This window comes from Lampetra planeri, chromosome 33, assembly GCF_965212315.1.
Source record: "Lampetra planeri chromosome 33, kcLamPlan1.2.h2, whole genome shotgun sequence".
In the NCBI taxonomy this organism is placed as follows: Eukaryota; Metazoa; Chordata; class Hyperoartia; order Petromyzontiformes; family Petromyzontidae; genus Lampetra; species Lampetra planeri.
The window spans coordinates 9,734,459-9,760,516 of NC_136139.1; the positions used below are offsets into that span (position 1 = coordinate 9,734,459).

At 49.0% G+C, this 26,058-nt stretch overlaps 2 protein-coding genes across 2 annotated transcripts in view; both read left to right on the forward strand.

Moving 5' to 3' along the window:
- The first annotated feature begins 8,468 nt into the window (after window positions 1-8,468).
- POLR1G (RNA polymerase I subunit G) lies at window positions 8,469-13,667 on the forward strand. The gene is given in 4 exon segments (XM_078610259.1): window positions 8,469-8,647; window positions 10,033-10,177; window positions 12,082-13,451; window positions 13,454-13,667. Coding segments are annotated over 4 exon segments (1,620 nt in total). The 5' UTR covers window positions 8,469-8,586; the 3' UTR covers window positions 13,498-13,667.
- Window positions 13,668-21,519: 7,852 nt separating this feature from the next.
- Window positions 21,520-26,058, forward strand: part of LOC144729774 (sodium/calcium exchanger 3-like) — a 145,718-nt gene continuing 141,179 nt past the window's right edge. The window contains exon 1 of the mRNA XM_078610260.1: window positions 21,520-21,725. The gene's annotated coding sequence lies outside the window, so the exon portion shown is untranslated. The remainder of the gene's footprint in view (window positions 21,726-26,058) is intronic.

Here is a 26,058-nt window from a genome sequence, read left to right on the forward strand (position 1 = left end):
GAGGCAGTTGAAATAGTCGTGCAGTGGTTAGGGCACTGGACAGAGGTCGTCGGTTGAATTTGATCAATTGGCGAGGCAGTTGAAATAGTCGTGCAGTAGTTAGGGCACTGGACAGAGGTCGCTGGTTGAATTTGATCAACTGGCGAGGCAGTTGAAATAGTCGTGCAGTGGTTAGGGCACTGGACAGAGGTCGTCGGTTGAATTTGATCAACTGGCGAGGCAGTTGAAATAGTCGTGCAGTAGTTAGGGCACTGGGCAGAGGTCGTAGGTTGAATTTGATCAACTGGCGAGGCAGTTGAAATAATCATGTAGTGATTATGGCACTGGGCAGCAGTCGTGTGAGCGAGCCAATGCAGTGGGTGCACTTTGACCTTTCTCATAGAAAGAACACGTCACACGCATTGATGATTCGCGATAATGTTGCTGTGTTGGAGTAAGTTTGTTCCCGCGACGTGAGCGTGGGCTCAGCGTGCTGAGGCAGTTTCCATGATGCATGCCACACAGGGAGGGCGGCGGGGGGGGGCTCTCCTTGCCCACAAGTACAAAGATCTCCCGTATAGCCCGAACAGACTGTTGGGGAAAGTGCTGTTTGCGAGCAGCACCTATGAAGGCTGGCACAGTGGCACACGAGAGGGTGGTGAGCCGAGACCACCACGCTGGACCGCCTTTGTCTCCCCGGTGGTGATGCTTACCCACAGCGCCAGGCGGCGATGGACTGGGACGAAAAATTCGGCCCAGGCATTTGTGAACACACCGGCCCAAATTCGTGCAAGGTTACAATAATTTATTAGATCTATATTATTTTTACGAACATTTTTTAAAGGCTAATTCTACGTACTGAACACATATATATATAAAATATACGATCTTATCAGCACTTGTACGCAATGCAATATCGAAAAAAAAGGTTGACTCATTGAACAGGGCTTAACCTCGACTCGATTTTTTAAGAGCAGCGACTTTAATAGCAACCGCGGATATGGCACTCGTCGGCCGACACAACTTTAAAGGAGCAATCTGATGCACATGTGTCTTTCAAACGACGCAGCACGCACGCACCGACCCATACAACTTACACACTTATTGCGCAAACATCCCAAAAAGATCGTAGTGCACTGGAAAAAAAGACGTATTTTTTACCTCGGCTAGTTTAAAGTTAGACGACAAAGTGCCGTATTAGGAGCTAGGTGGTAATTTTACCACGCGATCTCATTGGCCCATTTGGGCTGGTCCAAAACACAAATGGGCCGCAGGGTGATGAAGAAACTTTGGGGCTGCCGAATATGGGAACTTAACGCCAACCGAGAGCGTAAACAAGCAATAAAGCCTCAACATTAGAGGTCATAAAACATTTTAATGAAAACAAATCTACATTTTAAAAAAATGTTTACTCCGATCACATTAACAATTACCCCCCACACAGACCCTCGGAATGGACCGGCCCACCGGGCATTTGCCCGGACGTGGGGGCCCTTTGGCCAGTTGAGATAATCGTCACCGTGAGCGGGAGTCGAACTTAGGCTCGCCGGGTTCTTGGCGCAGCGCGCTGACCGCTACACTGCGGCTCACCACACAAAGGGGCGCGGACGAGACGCCTCTTAGCCCACAAGTTATGCACCCCCCCCCCTTCCCATCATCGTCAGGCATGCTCAATCCACTGCTGGACGAACGCTTCCCCCGAGCCGTCGCCACCTCCCACGAATCCTGCAATGGAATAATAGTCCACCCAGCACCTGCACGCGAATTTTTTTTAATCGCTCCATCTCCGTTGTGCACGAACGTCCATTCAGAAGCGTTCCATTCACCCGTAAAGAAAAACTACACAAATACTGCGCACGTGAATGCAACGTTCAAGCTAAAGCCCTTCTCGGCCAGGATTGAACTCTAGTACCCGATTAGTTCCACTGTGATGCTTGGAGTGATGGTTAAACATCGTGCGAGGGCTGTTTCAAAGTGGTAGGTTTTTAATGTGGCCACGAACTGGTGTGAAATTAAGTTGTGGGCCGCATTCGGCCCATGGGCTGTCGGTTCCTCATTTAGTGATGAAGGGGTTATCTCATTTAACTCTGCCCTTCGGTGCAAATAGCAAAGGTTGGACAATATGTTGAAAATATGCGCCTGGCATTCAACCCCTTGCACGATACGATTCAGGCATCGAATATTTTTAGTATAATTCTCACCGTCTCGTTGGTATTGCTTCTCGTGTTTGCTGCTTTGTGCACGTAGTGTCGTACATAACGCTTTTTCGTGAGCCTGAGTCGAACCATTCGCGTGTAAATTGCGCCTTTCACAGGTGGCCAATTCTCGCGCGCATGATTAGAACGCAGGGAACACGAGCCTCAACATCTGTTTCAATTGCTGAATAGATGCTTGATTACACGCAACGTGTAGAGAAGTTGGGAATATCGCTTCAATAAGGCCCTGCGCACAGCTCAACCAATTACCCAGCACGCTGCATTTTAAAACATCCGCTCTTTGAATGAAGCCTTTTCACCTGCGATCAAATCGTCGCACCCAACCCGCACCGGTCAAGTCTCGGAAAGTTCAGCAAAGTTGAGCTCGGGCACTGCAACATTGGGAGACCACCCGCCCTGGCGTCGTGATACAGGCGTTAGAGGCTATTCGGCAATGCTCCCCGACAATCACCAATCGCCACTCACCGGCACAGTGAAATTCGGTCGAAAGAATCTGCATGATCTTGCACGGCGTGGGGCGGCCTGTCACCCAGATTTGCCATTTGCAAGGCGTTTTGAGTCACAACCGGCACAGTAACTTGTCATTTCGTCGGATGTGGCTAAAATAGTCAGCAGTTTCTTGTTGTTTGCTGCGCGGTCACCGTGGGGTTATACGGGTTGGGCACAAGTTGCAATGACCATGTTTCGTTCCTCATACTTTGGAGATGTGGTGCAGCGTGTCGGACCAGATACAGCTCTTCCTCCTTTATTCTTTGTGCGGCGCCTTCAGTGGCGCAAGACACGAGAGACGGACAGATAAACGCGTACGGGTCCATCAGCCGAGGCTGTCTGTGGTGTACCGCATCTACTCGTCAGAATAATAAATAATGATAACTCGTGGTTGGATAGAGCGTCCTTCACGCCAGGGCGTCTTAGAGCGTTTTACACGGCACGTTAAAACCTAATTAATTGCAAACATGACTTAAGAAAAGCTGGTTAAAAATAGCTGCAAAGATTTGAGGAACAAGAAATGCGGCAATAATATTGAGATGAAGAGGGAATGAGGGCTGGAGGAAAAAGGGCAGTTAAAGGAGGGGACATTTGCGGGAAGAAAGGAGGGAGATTTGGCAATGTTTGAATATACATTTTTATCTATTTACAATAAATCCAGACATTTTGCCCAGTGAAGACTTTTAGTCTCCAGGCGAGGCAGTGATTTTTTCTGGAAGATTTTGTTTGCGGTTTTTTTTGCTGTTTTTTTACCTGGATTTTTCTGTTTGCGCATAGTCGCTTTAAGATGTTTTCTTGTTCATGTTTTTTTTTGTTGCGGTTGCAACCGATTCAAGATCCGAATGGCTCACAGGGCTATACCAAATAAGGGAAACTGAAAAAAACCAGTGCTAGGGAAGGCAGCCCAGTGGTGTGTAGGTTTCCCGTATTCCTCTCATTGATGATCGACTGGTGATCGATTATGGCGGGAACGGTTATTTGCAATGATCATACTTCCTCAGCTTCGAGGTACGGTTCAGTGTGCAATGCCAGATAGAAGGGTTCCTCTTCCAGTCTCGCAAAGTGCTAGAGCATGATAGCGGGGAATACAAGCTACTTACCATGTTTCAGGTTAGTGTTTTGTAAAGAGGTTATTATATTCTACATTTATGATCGAAATGTCATGTAACATTACATGTGGGGGGGGGGGGTTGCTTTCCTATTATTTTTAGACAGCCGTTGTAGGTCAAAGGGCATTTCTGAGACGTATTCATACATGTAAAGAAAAAATTCTTAATCATAGATGTACAGTTTTCATTTTATTTACATGCATTTAAAATATATATTATATTCCCTCTGCTAAAATAGTAATAACGTCGAACAGAGAAAACAGCATGTTATTTTAAATATTATGAATATCTCCCACAAATCGTTCAACACTCTCCTCTAAGACACGGGGGCATGGCATTCACAATGTTCAAACAGCCGTTGAGAAGAGACTTAGAAGAGACATTAGATGTCAGCAGGGTATCTATAAACAGATCACCTTGTAGAAGGAAAAAAACGAATGTATATGCAATAAATTTTATGGGAACCTCATTTGCCAGTAAAAATATGATAATTGGTTCTTTACCCTTCTATCTGGCAACAAAACTGACACCTTTTTACAAGGAGTCATGTTTGAATAGACCGCAATACCTGCAGTCATAAAACAAACAAAAGAACATAACTCTGATAATGTGCACTGTCCTTGAAGTTGATTGGTCCACACCCGAGACAGCTTTCCTTAGAGCCTAGTCTCACATGGGTTGGACCAGATGACGCCAAAAGGCGCACTTTTTTGGTGCGCCTTTTGGCGTCATCTGGTCCAACCCATGTGAGACTAGGCTCTAAGGAAAGCTGTCTCGGGTGTGGACCAATCAACTTCAAGGACAGTGCACATTATCAGAGTTATGTTCTTTTGTTTGTTTTATGACTGCAGGTATTGCGGTCTATTCAAACATGACTCCTTGTAAAAAGGTGTCAGTTTTGTTGCCAGATAGAAGGGTAAAGAACCAATTATTATAATAAATTTTATTTTATTTCATTAATTGAGTTGACTTTGTATTAGAGTGGGAACAATTTCACTGGCCTGGTTGCTCAGCAGTGGGGACAGCAGCTCCCAATCGGAAGATTGCGAGTGCAAATCCTAAGTTGTGGGATTCACTCAGCTCAGTATTCCTATCAGGTCTAAAAAATAATGCCGCTTTGTGGGGAGGTTAATCAACGATGATTGCCATATGGATATAGGCTTACGCCCACCATAGGACAGTATAATTTCTGCCAGTAGTTTCCTGGCAGAAATTCAGGAAAGTACTTTGAATTGAATTTTGATTTAAAGCTTTCGTGACTACAGGGATTCATATTATTGGTTCTTTCGGTAAAGTCATGTAGAAGGGAAATAATAAAATAATAAAAATATAAAACAATACAAATTCTCACGACGTTTCGACTGCAACACAAGCAATCATCATCAGATGTGAAATCCACAGCAAGAACATTTGAATAGCTTACAATTTAGCACGTGAAATATTTTGCTGGGTGTGCCACTTTGGTAGACTACCACAGCAAATCATATCAGGATATTATAATAATTATGAAGAGAATGTTTTACTGCTGCAAATCTCGCACACATTGAATGCATTGTTCGACTGAGAACTCGGGCGCGGAATCAAAGCTCAAAAGTCCCTTGTATTCCAGCCGGGACAGGTCCGCCCAAACATGTGAGCCTGAACATGTGAACCTATACAGGTGAGTCTGATCATGTGAGCCTAAACAAGTGAGCCTGGACAGGAGAGAGCCTGGACAGGTGAGCCTTGAATTTATATTCTTTGGGTTGTTCGGTAAAGTCACGTATATCGACGAACGCTTGTGTTGCGATCGAAACGTCGTAGTTTTTTTGTTATCTTCTTTCAACCTATCTACGTGACTTTACCGAAACACCCAAAGAATATGAATTCCTGCAGTCACGAAAGCTTTAAGCCTTGAATTGATGTTTTAAGGTGGATGGTGCTTGGATGATGCTGCCCTTGTGTGGCAGTGGGAGAGAGAGTTCCAGACGGCTGTCGGTGCAGCTACGGAGCAACGCCGCTCAGCCAGGACGCTCCTGGTTCTGGGTACGAAACACATTCCTCCTGCGGAGGGAGCTGGTAGGAACGTTGGGTTTTTCGGTCAATGGCGTGGTGTATTTCGCAAATATGCCCGACTGTGAGGGCGGGCACAAGCCGGCGTGAGTAGGTTAAACGTTGCGTTTTATAAGGGCACCACGGGGTGACCAGCCCCTCCCCACCCAGCCCCACCCCTCCCACCCCCCACCCAACCCCTCCCCACCCTCCCCACCCAGCCCCTCCCCACCCTCCCCACCCAGCCCCTCCCCACCCTCCCCTCCCCACCCAGCCCCTCCCCACCATCTCCTCTCCACCCAGCCCCACCCCTCCCATTTTTGGATGCACGACGGACGGACGGACACAATAATCCCCTGTGGGATGGTGTAACCAGGAGGTTCCTACCAGTATAAGTAGATCTTTATTCGTGTTCCGTAGCACGCGGCGGTTTACCGTGGTCAGTGGAGTAGTGAAATAGCTATTTTCAAAGGATGTATGTTGAACTTCTTTCGCACTGTACGTAACCAACCGTGTTAATCGTTGGTGCTGGATCCCACGTTCATATTTAAAACGCCTACTGTAAAAGTTATATACAGTATTGAAAATATGTGTGTATACGTCATGTTTTGTGTCAGCTGATACCATGGACATCGTTGCAAACGAGATGTTCCATCGGAAGGGATTATCCAAGTGAAATATTTTAAATGTAAACAAAAACACCTAAAATGTAGATGTGGTATTTAATGTTCTGGATCTTTGCAGTCCCTTAATTTGCATGGCATGAAGTAAATTTAAGGCCATCACGAATCAGGGAGTCGAACCGATTGGTTGTCGGATATGGTTCGGGGTTAACCAAAACAAACCTTTTGAAACCTTTATACGGTTCAAAATAGTTTTCAGTGGGTGGGTTACGGTTAACCATTTTCCAAAAACCAATAAGCGAATTCTATGTTTTTCATTGCAGAGTATGCAACTTCATTATGGTTCGATTTTTGGTGGCAGTTCATAAAATGAGCGGTTCTTCCGATTTTAGATTCGATTGTTGTACTGAGCTTCAATGCTTCCACATCTATGCCCTTCTCATTCACCCACTTGCCAGCGCGGTGAAGTATGGTGAAAAGTAACCCAGGTACGACGTGGGGTAGCCCTCATCCAGCAGTGGAGTGAGAAGGGCTTCGTAATATGTCCATGATTGACACGTGGGTAATTATGCACATTTTTGGACCATCTTATTTGACAGGTACTATTCTATTCTTTGGTTCTTTTCGGTTAAGTCACGTCTAAAAATAAAATAATAAATTAAAATAAAATTATTTTATTTTTAGACGTGACTTAACCGAAAAGAACCAAAGAATAATTCCTGCAGTCACGAAAGCTCCTAAATTAAGAAGGTACTATTCTACTTCACCGAGTGTTAACATCCCCAGCGTTTAACAGTACTCTCCTTTTTTGTATTTGGGTTGTCACCAACACTGGGTTAAACAACATGGTGCACCTTTAACATGTGCACATGTTGTTCTCTTTTAGCCCCGCCCCCCCCCCAAATACGTTCCATTCATTGGCTACCACACTCAGATAAGCTCCTCCCCCCTCCTCCCCCCCTTAACTTGTATTTAAGAATTTTTCGATTTAAAACTTTCGTGACTGCAGGGATTCATCTTCTTGGTTCTTTCGGTAAAGTCACGTAGAATGGAAATAATAAAATAATAAAAATAAAACATAATAAAATAATTCTCACGACGTTTCGGCCACAACGCAAGCAGCCGTCCTCAGGTGAAGAACAGGTCTGTCGAGAAGACAGAGTCATTCTGACTCTGTCTTCTCGACAGACCTGTTCTTCTGCTTGCGTTGTGGCCGAAACGTCGTGAGAATGATTTTGTTTAATTTTTATTATTGTATTATTTCCATTCTATGTGACTTTACCGAAAGAACCAAGAAGTTGTATTTAAGAACTTGTATCTTGGAATTGTTTGCCTCACTTAATACAGTAAATCTAGCTGTGACGGTTCCACCTGATGACGGAGACTTGTGTTGCCTCCGAAACGTCGTTATTTATTATTTTATTTTGTTTCTATTAATTTTATTTTTTACCTACGTGACTTTACCGATAAAAACCCTAAGAGTATAATTATGCACGCTCTGCCACGAGGGGGAGACACCGGATTGATTCCACAATCGACTCATTGTTTCACATCAAAGCAATCAGAATCGATTCCCAAAGTTTCACCACAACTGCTGCGCTAACTTTCTCAATTGATGAGTAATTATGGCTCCAGTCGTTATTGATCGTTTACTTACGACCTTGAAATTTATCGTAAAGATCGCGATAGTTCGTCAAACTTGGCGATTTCATGCGGGTTGTAATGAATCGAGTGAGTAATTGAATTATCGTGAAAATCGATTCCCATGAACATGCCAGGCGAGATTACAGGGTATCCCACTTTTGTTCCGTAAGTGTTAAACAATTACCTCCGTTTCAGTTGCTTTTGTTATTAATCCATATTACATTTATTATCTATAACTAGAGTAATCTGTGAGAAAAAAAGAAAACAAATGTCTTTAAAATAAAAACAATAAAATACAAATATCGCTTCACAGTATTTCCACCCTCTCACTTCATCTTCAATGGTATCGCCCACCTTGTCCTTTGACCCTTACCGGTGGGTGGGGTCAGGGGTTACGCGCGCCACGTGGTTCCGCACTCCACGTGCGGGAAGGCTTCGCTCACAGCTTCGCGTGGCCTGCGCGAGATAGAAAGAAAAACAACTCCAGAAGAAAGGATGAAACGACGATCCAGTACCCGCAAAGTGTCCGACAGTGAGAACGAGCGAGCTGAGGGCGGTGAGTGTATGAGCGGGGAGCGACGCACCGGGGGTTATGCGATGTGTGTGGTGCCCAGAATGATCGTTTTCTGAGTCTCGGCGTGGCAATACGTGCGTTGAGATACATGCCAATGTCCTTCGTAATAGAGACTTCGTGTAGTGTTGCTGTTCTTGCGTTGAAGCGCAGACTACAGGGTGGTCCAGATGTCTTAATTATTTAAAACTTAATACAAAAAATTATATCAATGGGGTGAACAGAAATGAATAAGCAATGTAATTAATAGGGGGTCACAACACATGTGGACCAACCTGTAGTGTAGTTTGCTATATCGTCCGTATTTTGGATCGCGCTATCTGTGGCTTGTATTGAATTACTTCGGTGGGTAGAATTGTTTTGAGGTTAGGCCTGCCATCTCTTAGTTTACAGGCAACCGGGACAGATCACGGGAAGATAAATATATCTCAATACCTAAAGATCGGTACAGGAGACGGTAGGTCTTTCGTCAAAAGTTTCTGAACATCACTAAGGCGTTGCATGAGCACATGAAAGTGAGAATCAGTGTTGATGGGCAGCTGACGGAGACATACCAGCCAGACGTGGGGTAAAGCAAAGATGCGTGCTTGCGCAAACCCTCTTCGCCGTCTACGCAGCTGTTCTGTACAAACCTTGGCGACCTGTGAGTACGATACATCACATTTCGTGCTGACGGTGGAGTCGTCAACCTCTCCAGGAGGGTTGCCAGATGTCGCATCTCATCGCGGCGCGAATGATTCTCACGGACAGCAAATTATGTTTATGTGCTGTTGCAAGACTTGAATCTACATTTCTTACGACGACGTTTGTGCACAGACGACAGCTGTCGGCAGAGGGCACTGCAACAGAGCGCACAAAAAAAGAATTGTACTTTGCCACGCACCCTACCTACGTCCGTGCTCCCCACCTGCATCAACCCACATTGTCCAGCCTGGTCAAATAATTAGTCACCCACACGGCCGTCTGGAAGGCGCTCTTCCTTCCGATATTCGGTAGCCACTGCAGCTATGCAATTTAAAATTTAGATTGAAAACGAATTTCTTTAGAACTACATGTTGTGTTGAATTTGATGTCCTTCCCCCACACCTCCGATTAGCACGGTTGGCTACGTATGGCTCGAAATAAGTTCAACATACACAAAAAATTGTCCAGGTGAACTGTTGTAATAAATATAACAATGAGGGCTACTCAAGGGACATTATTGTTGTATGTGCGCAGCTGTACGAGCACAGTTTAATGAATTCTCGCTCGAGCCAACGATTGATACGGTGCAAAAGAAGTTCAGCATACATCCATCCAGCAGTGGATTTAAAAACGGCATGTACAAGTGCAATGTGTATTAACTCTGAACATTTTACGTTTTTTTACAGAAATCTTAAGCAACGTGTTTGAGTGCCCCCCGGATTTCGAGCAGGGTGCCTACATTCCACTCGGCGGTCTCACGGTAGAAAGTGCCAAGGCCTCGTCCACTGAAATATGGCTCATCCAGGCACCGACAGACTTCTCTCCACAGTGGTAAGCATCAGCAATTATCTTCTTTAACATCTTTTCACTTTTGATTTAAAGCTTTCGTGACTGCAGGGGTTCATAGTCTTGGTTCTTTCGGTAAAGTAACGTAGAAGGGAAATAATAAAATAATATATATATAAAACAATAAAAAATTCTCACGATGTTTCGACTGCAACACAAGCAATCATCATCAGGTGTGAAATCCACAGCAAGAAAATTTGAAAAAAGTGGCGGTTTTTCCGTGGCGGAAAAACCGCCACTTTTTTGTGGCAGTTCTTGCTTTGGATGTCACACCTGATGATGATTGCTTGTGTTGTAGTCGAAACATCGTGAGAATTTTTTATTGTTTTATATTTATATTATTTTATTATTTCCCTTCTACGTGACTTTACCGAAAGAACCAAGAATATCTTTTCACTTGCTTTACATATATATCCATAATAGTTGTTTTTGTTTAGATCGTGTAAATATAAATGTGTCACCTGATGATGCTAGTCGTAATCAACGGCGAAACGTCGTACTCGAATTGTAAATGTTGTGGGTTCACTCTCGAACACACCGGTGTGCTGAACTAGTTATGAATTGGCATGTTTTGTTTATGTGACAAACCTTACTAATTGGCTGTGGTGGGTTTAACAACACATTTATATTAACGCGATGTAACCCAAAACATTTTTACATGAATATATATTGCCGTTGGGGTGTTTATTTTATTTGGTGTTCTTATCACTAGCCTGCGTGCTTTTATTAGATTTTTACAGTTTTTGTTTCATTATGCATTTTTATATTCATACTTGTACTTCTGTACAGCACTTTCAGACCTCCAGTGCTTTACGAGTGTAGATTATCATTTTTAGCATTATTCTGTACAATATAGCCACCCCCGCCCCCCTCTACCCAGTGATTGATTTTGTATGAATCGGTTGGAATTCGATTCCAGAGGCATCCATTCCTTTTGGTCCCATTTTCAGTATCTCTTGTTTCGTCTTGTCTGTGCACTTGTCCACGCTGTTGGTCGAAATGCAACTTTATATTTACAATTGGCATGACCTGTGAGTAATCCATTCTAGGGGGCACTATTTAATGTGTCTTTCCAGTATGAGAATCGATTTTAATTGAGAAAAATGTGATGAGTGTTACACACTTAATAAGCTTCAGATAATACTGGCATGGTTCCCATATTCAGGTTACTGCTACACTTAAAAATGCACTTCCTTGCATGTGAATTTATAATGCAGACAATCTTCTTGGTTTTTTCGGTAAAGTCACGTAGAAGGGAAGTAATAAAATAATAAAAATAAAACATAATAAAATAATTCTCACGACGTTTCGGCTACAACACAAGCAGCCGTCTTCAGGTGAAGAATGAGACACTGCCAAGCTGGGAGCTTATATATAAGCTGAGTTGGGGGTGTAAGAAGAGCGCCTTAACAAAAGGATGTGCGCTCTTCTTACACCCCCAACTCAGCATATATAAGCTCCCAGCTTGGCAGTGTCTCAATCTTCACCTGAAGACGGCTGCTTGTGTTGTAGCCGAAACGTCGTGAGAATTATTTTATTATGTTTTATTTTTATTATTTTATTACTTCCCTTCTACGTGACTTTACCGAAAAAAAAACAAGAAGATGAATTCCTGCAGTCACGAAAGCTTTAAATCGAAATTTAATGCAGACAATGTTATACCATAGCTTTAGTTATGTTTGTGGTTGTGCTCTACAGCTCGCTGATATCTTTTCGGGTTTTACCGCGTGTCGTTCACCGTGATGTCCGACGTCTCGCTTCGAAACCTTCAGTTCCTGAACGTAGCTGATATCAAGCAATGCAATGAACGTCGTGCTTTGTGATGAAAACTCAATCAATAGTTGCGGCCAATCAACAATCCAGAAAACTAACACAAACGTGTTTTCTAGTTTGACAGGTATGACGATCCCGCTGGAGGGATTCGAACGCGTGACTTTGGACAAGGAGAACAAGCACTACAGAATCATGAGCAGCTGTCGAGAGATGCCCAAGACGGGCGTGGTGCTGCCTATGGAGAAGGGAGGCAACTTGCAGTGGGCTGCAGTGTTGAAGGGAATGATCTCCGTCACCGAGGAGGCAGTTGGGATGGCAAATGGCAGTGGAAAGATTCATCCGGTTCCTGTTCCTCCTCCGCCGAGCATCCCTGAGGGTCTCCGGCAGAGGTTTAAGCCCTTCGGATACAGCCAGCCAGTCGGCGCTCAGGAGCACGTTGCGGACAGAAAAGAAACTACTCGGAAAAAAAGTAAATTGGCCGTCGAGCCTGAATTGGTGGTCAAGGATGAACCCGATGGGCGCAAACGGGCAAAGGACAAAAAATCACGTGAAAAATCTAGGGATGAGACTGTGCCGGCCGCACCACTCGCTGTGCAGGTGAAAGTGGAACCCGATGAGGGCGATGGCAAGGCTCACGGCAGGAAAAAGAAAAAGAAAAACAGGGAGAAGGACCGGGAGGTGGCGGCTCCAGTGGTTGTCGACGGCAGCAATTTGGCGGTGCGGGTCAAAGAAGAGGGCGCGGAAGAACGTAACGGTAATGAGGCGAGTCCAGAAGCAGCAACGAGAAGCGGTGGAACCGAGTCGCCGTTGCTACGTCTGCAGGACGCGGCAGGAGAGAGCGAGGAGGGAGGGAAGGAGGAGGTTAAACCTAAGAAGAAGAAGAAGAAAAGCAAAAAGGATAGGAAGGAAGAGGCGCCACTGGCAGCTGTGGAGATGAGCGAATTGTCAGAAGGTGCGTGTGCAGCAGTGGAGATCGAGCAGGGATCGACTGAGTCTCGTTCCAGGAAAAAGAAGAAAAAGAGCAGAGACAAGGAGAAAACGGCCGTGGGGGAGGGAGTTTGTGCGGCGGACTTGATCAAAAACGAGGCCGATGACGGCGTAGAAGTGAAAACGGAGATGGAATCGTGGGATCTGATAAGGGAGGAGGCCGCCTCTCCCTCGGCGTATCCCTGCGTAGTTCCCAAGGCGGAAGCGGAGCAGAATGAGCCTTCCGTTCGGAGGAAGAAAAAGAAACGGCGAGATAAGGACGCGGACAATGCGGACGATGCGGGGGGAGAGGGGCACGTGGCTGCGGGGACGACGAGCAGCCGCGGTGTGGTGGCGGGCGACGCAGGCGCGGCAGACGTCGAAGTGGCGGACGTAGCCGTTGACGACACGGAGCCGAATCCGGTCAAACGAGAAGACGAGAAAGAGGCTCGGAAGAAAAATAAGAAGAAGAAGAAGAAGAAAATGAAGGAAGAGGAGGAGGAGGAGAAGAAGCACGTGGCGGTGAAGAGAGAGGAGCCTGCGAGCGATGCAGCCGCTGTGGATGAACACGCTTCGAGGAAGAGGTCTAAACACAAACAGTCGGAGGAGGAAATCCCAGATGCCGATGTCGGTGAACGTGTTCACAAGAAGAAGAGGAAGAAATGAGTGGTCGTTTATTTCGTTTTTAAATGTGAATCATGTTTGTCACTCGTGATAAAAGTGGATGTTATAATGACCTGTGTTCAGGAATAACATCGCAGCGGCAGAGCTTTAGATGCAGTGCATAACTTGGGCCGACTCAAACATCGTGTATAACATCTCAAGTTTATGTTTGTTCTCTTTTATTTTTCCCAGGTTGTAATCAACAATTGTAATGCACCTGCCTCTACAAGTGCGGGCAAGTTCGTCAATATTAATGTGCCGCTAAAGCGTGCACTGTTAAAATGTCAACGTTTTATTTCACCTTCGAAATGTGAAGTTTTGCTCCCGTTGTAAACATAAATGAAAGGTCTGCATGGACGGCTAGGGGACTGGTGCCTCCGGTTCAGCTTTAAGTTATATCTGCTCTGACCTTAACTTTAATGCTTTGCGCCATATGGCTGATGTCGGGGAAATCCACAGGGTCCCAAGCCCATTTCGCGACGTAAAACTGCACAAACGTGTCTTCTAGTTTCACCAGTAACACGGCGTCCGTGTTGATGTTGATTTTGTTAACACGGGATAACAGCGTGGGACAAGCGGGCACGGCAGGCGTGGGGATGGTTCATTGTCCTGCTATTGTCCTACAGAAGAGCCTGATGGTGACAGTTTAATCGGCCCGCGTCGATGGCCCGATTGATTGTAAGAGTGGCTCGCGTATCACCGCGAACAGCTCCAATGTCGACGCGCTTTCCACACCGCTCCGGAGACAAAAAAACAACCCGCAGAAAATCTCAAAGCGCCCGGCGCGCGTCGATAAACATCTCTGCGTTTAATTGCTGCCCGAGATTTACGGACGCGACGCGCGCACGGCCATCCGCCCACTGCCAGCGCAAGGTTGTTATGTTTTGCTTACGAGTGGTGCACGCGCGCGCCGCTGTGATGGTGCACGTTCGTTGGGGGTCTGGGGTAGTACTCGTGGCTGATTGGTTGTAGCTGGGCTTGGCTAATGGGCCAGTTGGTCACTAGCCACTTGGACCAGTGCAAGTGGCTGGTGGTCGAGTTGGGATTGTACTAGTCGTTGGTTGACTACTTAATGTTACGAGTAGAACTAGTACTAGTGTCTGGTTGGCTATTTGGTTATGATTGGAGTTGGACTACAATTGGTGGCTGTTTGATTCGGGATCGGTATAACATTTGCTTGACGAGTGCTTGCCCCCTCTATGGCAGCGCATCACCTGGCACTGTCCCATTTTTCATTTCTGATGTCCACAGGGGGGGCCCTTGCCATGTGCACGCTCCGATGCCCAGACTCGTTTTATCGCCGACAGTGCAGACCACCTTGGCTGTGCTGTCGCCTCTCCTCCCGGGAGGGGGGGGGGGAGCAGGTCATCCAAGGAGGTGTTCGTTCGCTTCGCCGGTTAAGATCCCTCCCTCGCCGATTGCCTCGGGCAGCCAGTGTCACATGTAGCTGGCCTTCTTTTCATTGGGGGGGGGGGGGGGGGATGAGTGTGTAGGGGGGTGGGGGGGGTTATTTGGGCGGGGGAGAATTTGGGGGGGGGGGGTCCTCTTCCTCCCCGCGTCGGTGAACTTGAGCTCCCGGCAAAAGGAAAAGGGTCATCGGCACCTTCATCGGCGTGCTCGCTCGTGCGTTTTGACGCACGCTCGGCGCGATTGTCGGCGAGGAAGGAAGAGTGATTGATGGACGGGGATTGGGTTTATATTTTATCAGATGAGAACTCTAGGCGGGACAAAGGTGTAGCCCTGGCAGTATATTGCTCACCTCACTGCTGGCAGAAGGGCCTCCGCTAGAGGGGCAGCTCAAAGAGGGATGCTCGTTTCGAAGGTTATTTGGCCTACTCTCCCACGCTGGCCAGAAGTCTCGAAAGAGGCTGGGGGGGTTCCCACGCTTTACCCCACCCACACACGCGACCATGCCGATCGACAACCGCGGTGTAGCCGTTTATACTGCTGGGTGGACAGGAGGCGGCGGCGGCGTGTAAGAAACTTTCACCATCGTTTGAGCTGCCGTGCCGGGAGATCGTATCGGCGACCTCCAACAGTGAAAGTCGTCCAGTGCGCTGACCATCACCCTTCGGCAGTATCCGCCAATACACGACCCGTCTGTGATGTCTCAAGGAAGCCTCGGCGTAGCCTTCCTGAATCAACAAAAGGGCAATATCACGGTCAGCATCGTGATGACAGTGAATCTCATGAACGGTAATGTTATTGTGAGTTTGTTTTAAGCCGACGGTACTGCCGGTGGCACGAGTGATGCGTTCGCATTTGCATCATCACTTGCCACAAGGCAATTTAAAACAAAACACGCAGAGGCAGAGACCACACGAAAACATAACACGAATATCCACGCCCGTGAATTGCACGGTGCGTTGAGAGAAAGTGTGTGTGTGCTTGTATTTTTTTTTTCACACGCAGCCGTTTTAAATATAATTACGGCTTACCTGTTCGGGGGGGGGGCAGGCGGTGGGGAGTGCCCGGCAACACCTGCGAATTTTCTTTTTAAATTGAGAGCAATTTATAATGAAAGTGACGATTAATTTGTAATTCGACGAGGAGGGTAGGCAAGAGAGAGGGATCGAGAGAGAGAGAGAGACCGCGTGTGTTGACCCTGAGAAATTACGAACACCGCCAAACAATTTTGTACTCTCAAAACCACCGTGCGCTCGTGTTCGAGGTACAATTACCCTCGCGTTAACGCGCGCGGAGCGATTGATTGGGGCCCATCATCATTAGAACGGTGTTTATCTCTTCCACACTTGCAAAACACACACTTGTGTTTTTTTGTATGAGCTCTCACCTGGGTATGTAGGTCACACGCGTGTATATATGTAGACAACTCAACGCATTCATCAGTAACACTGGCCTAAAAATATATAGATAGTATAGGCGACGTTTCAGGCAATGGGCCTCCAAAGCACGCAAATTCACGTTTGTGAAATCTCGTGTCCGTAAAAAAAACTGCATGGCAAACAATGTGAAAGAAATGTGCTTTGAAGGTCCATTGCCCGAAACGTCGCATATTATAAATGTATTTTATAAACTAGATTCGAAGCTTTCGTGACTGCAGGAATTACTCTTTGTGTCTATGTTTTGTCTCTCAAATTTTGCAATCTTTGTAAGAACATAATCAACCAGGTGGGGTGTTGACGGTTTTGTTGGCCGACTCTGTGTTGTATTGCATTATATTTACAGGTTTACTCTGTTTGTTTTCTCATTCATTTATACCCGATGATGGTTGCTGGTGTTGAAATCGAAACGACTTGGGGTAGTTCAAGAGAACCCCTTCGGGGGGTATGTTGGCCTACTCTTCCACGCTTGCCATACGCTTATAAATGATCATGCACAGCCCCTTTCGAATCCACTACTGGATGAAAACCTCCCCTCGCCGTGTGACGGTCTTACGGTGGCGCTTGATCACACTTCACCACGCAGGTTGGAGCAAGCTGGTGAGTTAGGGAGCGATTGAAAGGTCTGACAGCCGAGTGTATTCTTTGACGTGTGCCTGGAACCCTGACCGGGCAGCAGCAACGTCCCACTGGGCGAAGACCCCGGGGCCGGCCCAGGACACGCTGCTGGCGTGACGATGTCGCTCGGCTGGCCTGTGAATTGCGCAGGAAGAGCTCGAGTCTGTGTATAGCAGTGTAGTGTAGTATATAGTGTATAGCAATGAAGTGCTTGAGTTTGTCGCCGGGGAAAGGGAGGTCTGGACCGCCACTACTCGACGCGCTGCCGCCGCGATCCTCGCCAAGTCAAGCGAACTGAGAAACGATCGGAGTTTAGGTAAATTACGAATGCAAGAATCGCGTAAATCATTTTCAGGCCTATGTCAATCCACTTCTGGACGAAGGCCTCCCCATACTTCACCACCCTGCACGGTTCGGGTGTGTGAAGGTGCAGGGGGGGGGGGCGGGTTAGGACAGAACCGGCTCGGTTTGTCGCTCGACACTCAAGTTGGCCGCGGTCGGGAGTCGAACTCGGCTGTGGCCGGCTTCGTGCCCGCGCAGTGCGAGAAATCGCGCGCCAAGACAGAATCGCACGAATTGTAGTGACCGCTTGTGGGCAGCCTTGCACTAACTAGCACGTTGTGTGTGTGCGCTGCGTAAACAATGGGGAGCGGTGGTGTCGTGTCGCGATTAACGCGCTGCGCAAACGAACCCACCTGCCCGAGTTCGATACCCGCTCATGGCCAACAACAGTGACGATTATCTGAACCGGGCCCGGACCTCCCCTAGGTCGAATGAGCCTCAAATGAGTTCCTAGTGCGGAGTGTAAACATCGCTACTGGGGAGACAAAGGCGGTCAGGCGTGGTGCTGGCCACCTACGCTCGTGTACCGTGCCGGCCTTGGTAGTGTGCTTGCTAACAGCACTTGCCCCAACAGTCTGTTAATGCTATACGGGGGATCTTTGTCTTTGCTGCGTACAATGGCTGGAGCGATGGTGCATCGGTTCACGCGCTGCGAATCCGTCGACGCGCGTTCGGTTCCCAGTCACTGATAACTTCAGTGGCGACGTCAACCGATCCCCGGACCTCTCACTGGTCAACCCGGCCTCAAACAAGTCCTGTGTGTGTGTAAACAACAGCATTAGGGGAGCCAAAGACCGCCACTTAGTGGCGAACGGCGGTTGTTGTGGGTTTGTGCGTGCGTGTGAACACGAGGTTGCGTTGGCTGGGGCATGCAGCCTCTGCCAACGCAGCCACCGCATGCCCAAACAGCCTTTGTTTGGCCGCATAGAGGGGGCTAAACGGGCGCGGCACGGGCTAGAGAAGAGATGGAGAGACGTGGTACAAGAGAACGTGGAGCTCCGTGAACTTGCCGATGACCGGTACAAGCGGTGTCAAAATCGGTATATGTGGAGGAGGCTCGTGAAGGACGCTTCTGCTACTGGGAAGTTGGAAGCGGGTCGCCCTCCAACAACAGCGGAGGGCAGAGAGGAGCGACGCTCACAACAACGAGCGGAGCGCCAGGCCGCTAAAACACAGCAAATTGGCACAGCCATCTCAGTTAACCCACAACACCTGGGTCCCGTGACCTGCCAGCGAACCATCGACACTTCACGTGACCTTAAAGTGCACCTGGCCTGGCACAAGCGCCTTGCGAATGCCATGACTCTGGTGCGGTGTGTAAAATATCGCCACTGGGGAGACAAAGGCGGTCGGGCGTGGCGCAGGCCACGCGATGCCTCGTGTGCCGTTCCCTCCGTGATAGGTGCCTGCTACTCGCTAAGAGCGCTTGCCCCAAGCAGTCTGTTAAAGGCTACCGGGGGCGACGATTGTGTGGCGTCGTGTTTAGAATGCGTGGGGAGCGGTAGTGTAGTGGTCATCTCACTGCGCTACGAACCCGGAAAGACGGCCTTCAATTCCCGCCTGCGACCAATAACAGTGGCGAATATTTGAACGGGTCCCTGTGCCTCCGCTAGGTTGACTTAGCCTTAAAGTGTATATCGTGCGATGTGCAGGTAAGCATCAGCACTGGGGATGCAAAGGCGGCCGGGCGTGATGCTGACCCCCCCCCCCCCAGCCCTTGTGCCGTGCCGGCCTTCATAGGTGCTACTGGTGAACAGCAACTTGCCCCAATAGTCCGTTCAAGGCTATACGGGGGATCTTTGTCTTTGTACACTATCGTGGGGAGCGGTAGTCTAGCGGTTAGCGCGCTGCGCTACGAACCCGGCGACCCGAGTTTCATTCCCGCTCAGCCAACACCAGTGACCATTATCTGAACCGGTCATGGGCCTCACCTAGGTCGACTCAGCCTCAAATGAGTACCTGGTGCGGTGTGTAAACATCACCACTGGAGAGACAAAGGCGGTCCGGGTGTGGTGTTGGCCACCCACCCCGTCGTGTGCCGGGCCGGCCTTTATAGGTGCTGGCTAACAGCACTTGCCCCAACAGTGTGTTCAGGCTATACGGGGGATCTTTGTCTTTTGTGTGCGCCGTGGCCTCCTCCTCTGCTCATCCCGGCGCATCCATCACCACCACGCGTGCTCTCGGCTCCCCTGCGCCGGATTCGTGTGCCACGTGGAACGTTCATCTCTGCACCGCAGGGGGTCTTGTTGTGTCGCTGATGTGGTTTCAGTGTAATGTCGTTCCCGTAGCGTTTTTTTTTCAATGGCATAATTTCTATTGAGCTCCCATAGACGATTTGTATAAATAACAAGACGAAAGATCTCCCCATGCATGTAGCCTACTCAGGATGTTGGGGCAAGTGCTGTTAGGGGATCAACGCGACACACAAGCGGGTGGGTGGCCAGCACCACGCCCGACCGCCTTTGTCTCCCCAGTGCCGATGTTGACACACCGTATCAGTTACTCATTTACGGCTTAGCCTATGGGAGCCCCAGAACCGGTTTAGTTAATGATATTTGGTTGTGAGCGGGAATCGAACTCTGGTTCGTCGGGTTCGTAGCGCCATTGCCATGTATGAGAAACACAAACACATGTGCGTAAGTGCGCCCACCACCAAATCACTCGGAATGAGCACGAAATCTCATCGGATCTGGCGAGCTAAGTCGGGTTGAGCCTGGTTAGTATTTGGATGGGTCACCGCCATGGACAGAACCAGGCAGGGCGAGGGTTATGCGTTCGGCAACAAATGGCTTTGAGTGTAGTACGATATATACTGTTGTATTGTACTTCTATGCTCCCCACGTCTAATGCTCCTCACCTACACAAGACCCGCGCCAGGTGTGTAGGGAGGCCCCCTTCATCCAGCAGTGGATTGACCAAAACGGCTTTGCAGAATTGCATTTGGACACGTGCATGCGACGTATACACCGCGCTTCGAGCAGTACCCGGTTTACGTCGGGGATGCGTTCCTGAAATGTGCGACGACGGCTATGGAAACGACGTCAATCCTAAGCGAGTGACAGGGTAAGTGTGGTGGTGGTGAAGGCCGAGCGGCGACGGATAACGAGACAGGACCGGACGATGCCGTCAGCGACGCAAGTGTGGGGTTGAGGTGACTCAAGTCAGGTCGTGGTATTTGTAATAAAGTGACGACGCATTTGCGAAACTCCGTACACGGGGCGGGAGACGTACGTGGGGGTATTACTGTATTACATTTCGGGCACGATGTGAACATAACTACGAACAGAGGCAATTAATAAGCGCTGTGTATATGTTGGTTAATGTCCACAAGATAAGTATGGAACGTCAATGCGCGTTGGAAATATTTTGTAATATCCACAAGAGCGGTGCAGTATTGCGCCCAATGGGTGAGAGGGGGACTGTGAAGACAACAATGCCGGAGACTTGGGGGTGGGAAGGGGGGGTCGTGGCATCTCCGATTAACACGATTCGCTACGTACGGCGCGAAAGAAGTTCAACATATACTGTACATACATAGGCGGCATCTCTCGCAAGTGATAACCCACTCACGGGAGATGAGAGTGAGTGCCTTATGTGAGTCTACGCGTGGCCAAATCAACGCGACTGGCGGTTGCTGTACACGGGGGCTGCTGTCACGGAGAAAATGCATTATCACCTCTTTCTGCTTTCAATTATTTTTAGCTCTCGCCTTCCCCTCACCCCCACCCATTACCCCTCACCCCCACCGCACGCCCTATAAAACGATAAAGTCAAAATCTGCGGTTCCCCCCCCCCACATCTCTCGCTCTCTGGCTTCATCCACAAAGCACTGGGGCGCCTTCAAAGATCCCACCATACGCGAATTACACGGCACCACGCGCGGCCGCCTTTGTCTTTTCGGTGCCGATGTTTATTCACCCGCGGAGAGGACGACTGCAGGGCAGGGCAGGCAGGCCAGTCCGAGAACCGGTTCAGACAATAATCCTCGGCAGCCGACAGCCGGCAATCAATCTCAGCAGGTGGCCGCGTGTGTAGAGCAAGTGCGCGCTAACCGCTGTGCCACCGCTCCCTCCCACCACCACCACCATACACACACACGAAGCCCAACCCCAGCCGCCGAGCAAAGCAAAGAGCGACTGGAGGAGGAGGAGGGAGACGCGCAGAGCACAACCGTGTGTGCGTGGAGGCACGCAGCAGCAGCAACAGCAGCAGCAGCGTCGCCACATCAATCATCACCGTCGTCGTCGTCGTCATCATCATCGTCAGCAGCAGTTGAGAGGCAGCCGCGCTTGGCGCAAGTGAGATGGCGTGCTGATCGCGTCAAACAGGTACGTTATTCCTCTCCGTTGTCTCCCTCACTCGCTGCCTGCTTTCGTCAATTGGCCACCAGGTACTGGCAGCAGCAGTATCAGCAGCAGTAGTTTTAGTAGCAACACGGCAGAGCTTCCATCGGTGAGCGCACATCACGCAAAGCGCCACAACTCCACGGTGCAATGGGCAACGGGGATCACGGCGGAGGCGCTCGTGGTAGTTGTAGTCGCAGTGGTTGATGGTGGTGGTGGTGATGAGTGGGCGCAGAGACAACCCGACATCAAAGGGGGGAGTGGATTTATTTGCAGCGCGCCGTGGAGAAATACGTATCGGAGAAGCACATTCACCACGCTCAGTGTCTCCACGTGTACGCGCGTAACGTATCCATAGCCCATCAGCCCCACCACTGGCTTGCCAGTCGAACTACTATCCAGCAGCATTGTGTCAAGTGCAAGCGTAAAACTCGGGCGCAGTTTCGACAGCCTGCGTCTCATCAACGGCGACGCGATCGCCGATGGCTTGCCACGGATGTCGATTGACGAGCGAGAGAGAGAGAGGCGCATGCGGAGCTTCGGGCGCTCCATTCACGCGTCCGAGTCAATGGCCCCATCGCCTCGTGTGTACACACACACACACACGTGTTGTATCGCGTGTGTACACACACACGTGTTGTATAGTGTGTGTGCACACACACGTGTTGTATCGTGTGTGTATGTGTCTATCTACGCGCCCTGGTTGCAGGCGACGTGGTGGGTGGTGGGTGGCGCAGTCGTTAGCGCGCCGCGCTACCGACCCAAGGCAACCCGAGTTCTCTTGCCACTCACGGCCAACAGCGGTGATGAGTATCTGAACGGGTCCAGGGCATTTCCTCCCCCCCCTCCCCCCCCTAGATCGACTCGGCCTTAAATGAATAGCTAGTGCGGTGTGTAAACATCAACACCGGGGATACAAAGGCGGCCGGGCGTGGTGCTGGTCACATTCACGCCCGCGTTGTGCCGCTTAACAGCACTTGCTCCCAGCAGTCTGCGGCAGGTCTGCATATGAGGAATGTCGTGCCTCGATGTGACAGGCGATGTAAGATGGTTGTCCTACACGAATGAGTGGCAGGTGCAGTGCAATGCAATGTGGACTTGTTTAGCATGCGACGTGTCAAGAAGCTGTGCAGAAACAGTGGATCTCTGTGCGAGTCTCGGGGTGGGGGGTGGTCTTTTGTGGAATCTTCAGGTCTGCGTGAGTCTGGGTCTCTATGTGAGTCTATGGGTCTCCCTGCGAGTGAATAGAGTGTCGATTTAGATAGCGTCAATGTACGGATCGCGTCTCAAGATGCTGTAAAGAAGCGGTCGGCGTAGAGTATCGATTTTGTATGGAGAGAGGCAGTCATAGGCAGACGTGGAAGCTCTTAATTTCATCTGGGACTCGAGCCAGGGGAGTCGATGGCACGGATGGCTGGGAGAAGGCAGTTCCCAGACTACGCAGGCAGCAGAGGATAACGAGCAAAACACGATTTGAACCACCGATTACAACGTGCTGACTGCATAGACGACGAGCCTGATGTAATAATTTAGTGCAAAAATACTCGCGCAGCTGCGAGAGGCCCACGGTGACGAGTTGGTGGCATTTGTGGGTGGCTGGGCTTGGCTGGTAAATGTCGCTGTCGTTGCCGGGTCGAATCGAAAGCGCACGGGCTCAAATTCGCGCACGATGTCGAAACGGAAAAAAACGAAACCACGGCAGATAGTTGCTCAATGGTCGATGAGAAGACGACTATCGGCGGGTGCTATCTGAAACCGGCCCTTGGCTCCCCCGTCGCCTTCACCAACTCGTACTCGCCGGCGTGGCGAAGTGCGGTCAAATAGGTCCCACAAGTCGCATACGGTGTCCGGGAGAGCCCTCGTCCTGCGGTGCCATCACAAAAGGGCGGTATGTGTATAGATTGGTGTCCGCTCGCTTGGTTCGAGATGTTAACTCCCTCGCCTGGTATGCAGGAGGCCATGGGTTCGATTCCCATTTTGACACTTGTATGGTTGGAGGTGGCACGTCTCTCTCCCCGTGGTCGCGTGGATTTTTCTCCGGGTCCTCCGGTTTTTCCCTCCATTTAGAAACATGCGTTTAGAAGATTTGGTTGCTATACACTTCCACATGATAAGCCAATTCGTTGAGCCATTATTTGTGACCAGGTCCCTTCTGAAAAATAGCTCTATATAGCTCAGTAGGCCTTACCTGGTAAAATAAAAAAGTCTGATAGATTAATATCGATCATAAATATTGTAAAATCATCCAGAATGTCTGATGGTGTTACATGTAAGCTAAGCTGTTTTGAGCCTGTGTAGTGACTTAACGGGTAACCATGAGGGCTTGCCAAGTGTTGTAGCCATGGGGGCTGTGACGCAGCCAGGAGATGGCAGTGCTGCCACCCACTCGTATACAGCGTGCTGGGGTCTTCTCCGTTCTCCTCCCCGTGAAAAGCCAAACGCGCACGGGTGAAATTGAGCAAGCATCCCCATGACTCTCCCGAGAAGCAGTCATTGTACTCGGCGAGACTTTCCTGAGTGTTTAATTCGCATTATTACAGTTACTGCCTATGAACAAATCATTCACAATGCACCTGATTTCATCAGACCGCCGGAGCTAAGCAGTGCTGAGCCTGGATATTGCTTAGATCTGTGACCACAATGCTTAGCGGGTGTTCTCGGCTGCGTAATTAACGAGTTTGCAGCAGTGGGCAGTACAGCCACATGTGCGGTTGTACAATACTTATATGCTATCCCGCTTTCAACAAACCCGCACTGACCAGCGTGGTGAAGTATGGTCAAATAACCACCCTCCCTCCAACTTCCTGCATGATGGAGGTCCTGATCCAGCGTGGGATTGATTATTATTAAAAAACAAGTTAACTTATTCTTGGTTCTTTCGGTAAAGTCACGTAGAAGGGAAATAAAAAAAATAAAAAAAACATATAAATTTATTAAATACAATTCTCATGATGTTTCGGCCACAACACAAGCAGCCGTCCTCAGGTGAAGTACAGCTGTCAGAAAGACAGCGTCCCAATGAAGACCGCGAAGCTTGTCTAGTGAGAATTTTATTTTATTATTTTTTATTATTTTATTATTTCCCTTCTACGTGACTTTACCGAAATAACCAAGAATATGAATCCCTGCAGTCACGAAAGCTTTAAATCGAAACAAGTTAACTCTCTGTGGCGTTAACACGCGAGACAGATTATTTTGCCGTCATTATTGCGATGATGATTTGCCCTGTGATTCGGGTGCCAGAGCTCTTCCAGAGCACCAGCATCTCTACCCTTAAGGCAAAAACGCCTGGCGATTGCACTTGGAAGTCCACGCGATGAAACCTCACGGCATCAACGCTTTCGGGATTTCCTTTTTGGTGCGTCGCACGACAAGAGCTCAAATGATCCATGCACGTGTGTGCGTGCTTGCCCGAGTGGGGAGCGGTAGTGTAGTGGTTAGTGCACTGCGCTACGAACCTAGCGACCCGGGTTCGATTCCCGCTCACGGCCAACACCGGTGACGATTGTCTGAACCGGTCCTGGGCCTCCCCGAGGTCGACTCAGCCTCAAATTAGTACTTGGTGCAATGTGTAAACATCGCCATTCGGGAGACAAAGGCGGCCGGGCGTGGTGTTGGCCACCCACCCCCTCGTGTGCCGTGCGTCTTTATAGGTGCTCGCGAACAGCACTTGCCCCTACAGTCTGTTAAGGCTATACGGGGGATCTTTGTCTTGTCTGTTCATTTGTGGGAAGCGGCGGCGCAGTGGTGAAGCGCACTGTCCTACGAGCCTGGCGGCCCGTGCTCCATTTCCTGCTTCGCTTGTGTCCCAATAAGAGTGGCGAATGTTTGAAGCGGGCCTGGGTCTTCCCTAGGGCAACTCAGCCTAAAATGAGTCTGTGGAGCAGTGTGTCAGCATCAACACTGGGGAGACAACGGGCTGCCGGACGTGGAGCTGTCCACCCAATCCGTTGGTCTCGGCCTTCATAGGTGCTACTCGCTAACAGCATCTGTCCCAACGGATGTATGTTGAACTTCTTTCGCACACCAAACGTAGCCAGCCGTGTATCTGTTACCCGATTCATGTGCGCACCGTGTCTTTTTTTTTTACCAAGTGGGTTTTTCAAGCCAATTGTCAAATAATTTGCGCGCAAGCCAAGGTCTGTGAAAGGTCCCTTCAGGTCATCGCTGAACGTTGTGCTATATATGGGATCATTATCGCTCGCAGCCAGGGATTAACGCCTCACTTCATATTTTCCAGAATGCTGCCTACCTAGGCTGCCTCGGAGTAGGATTATCGACATCGCTAACTATAACTGTGTTGTGTTTGATCAGATAA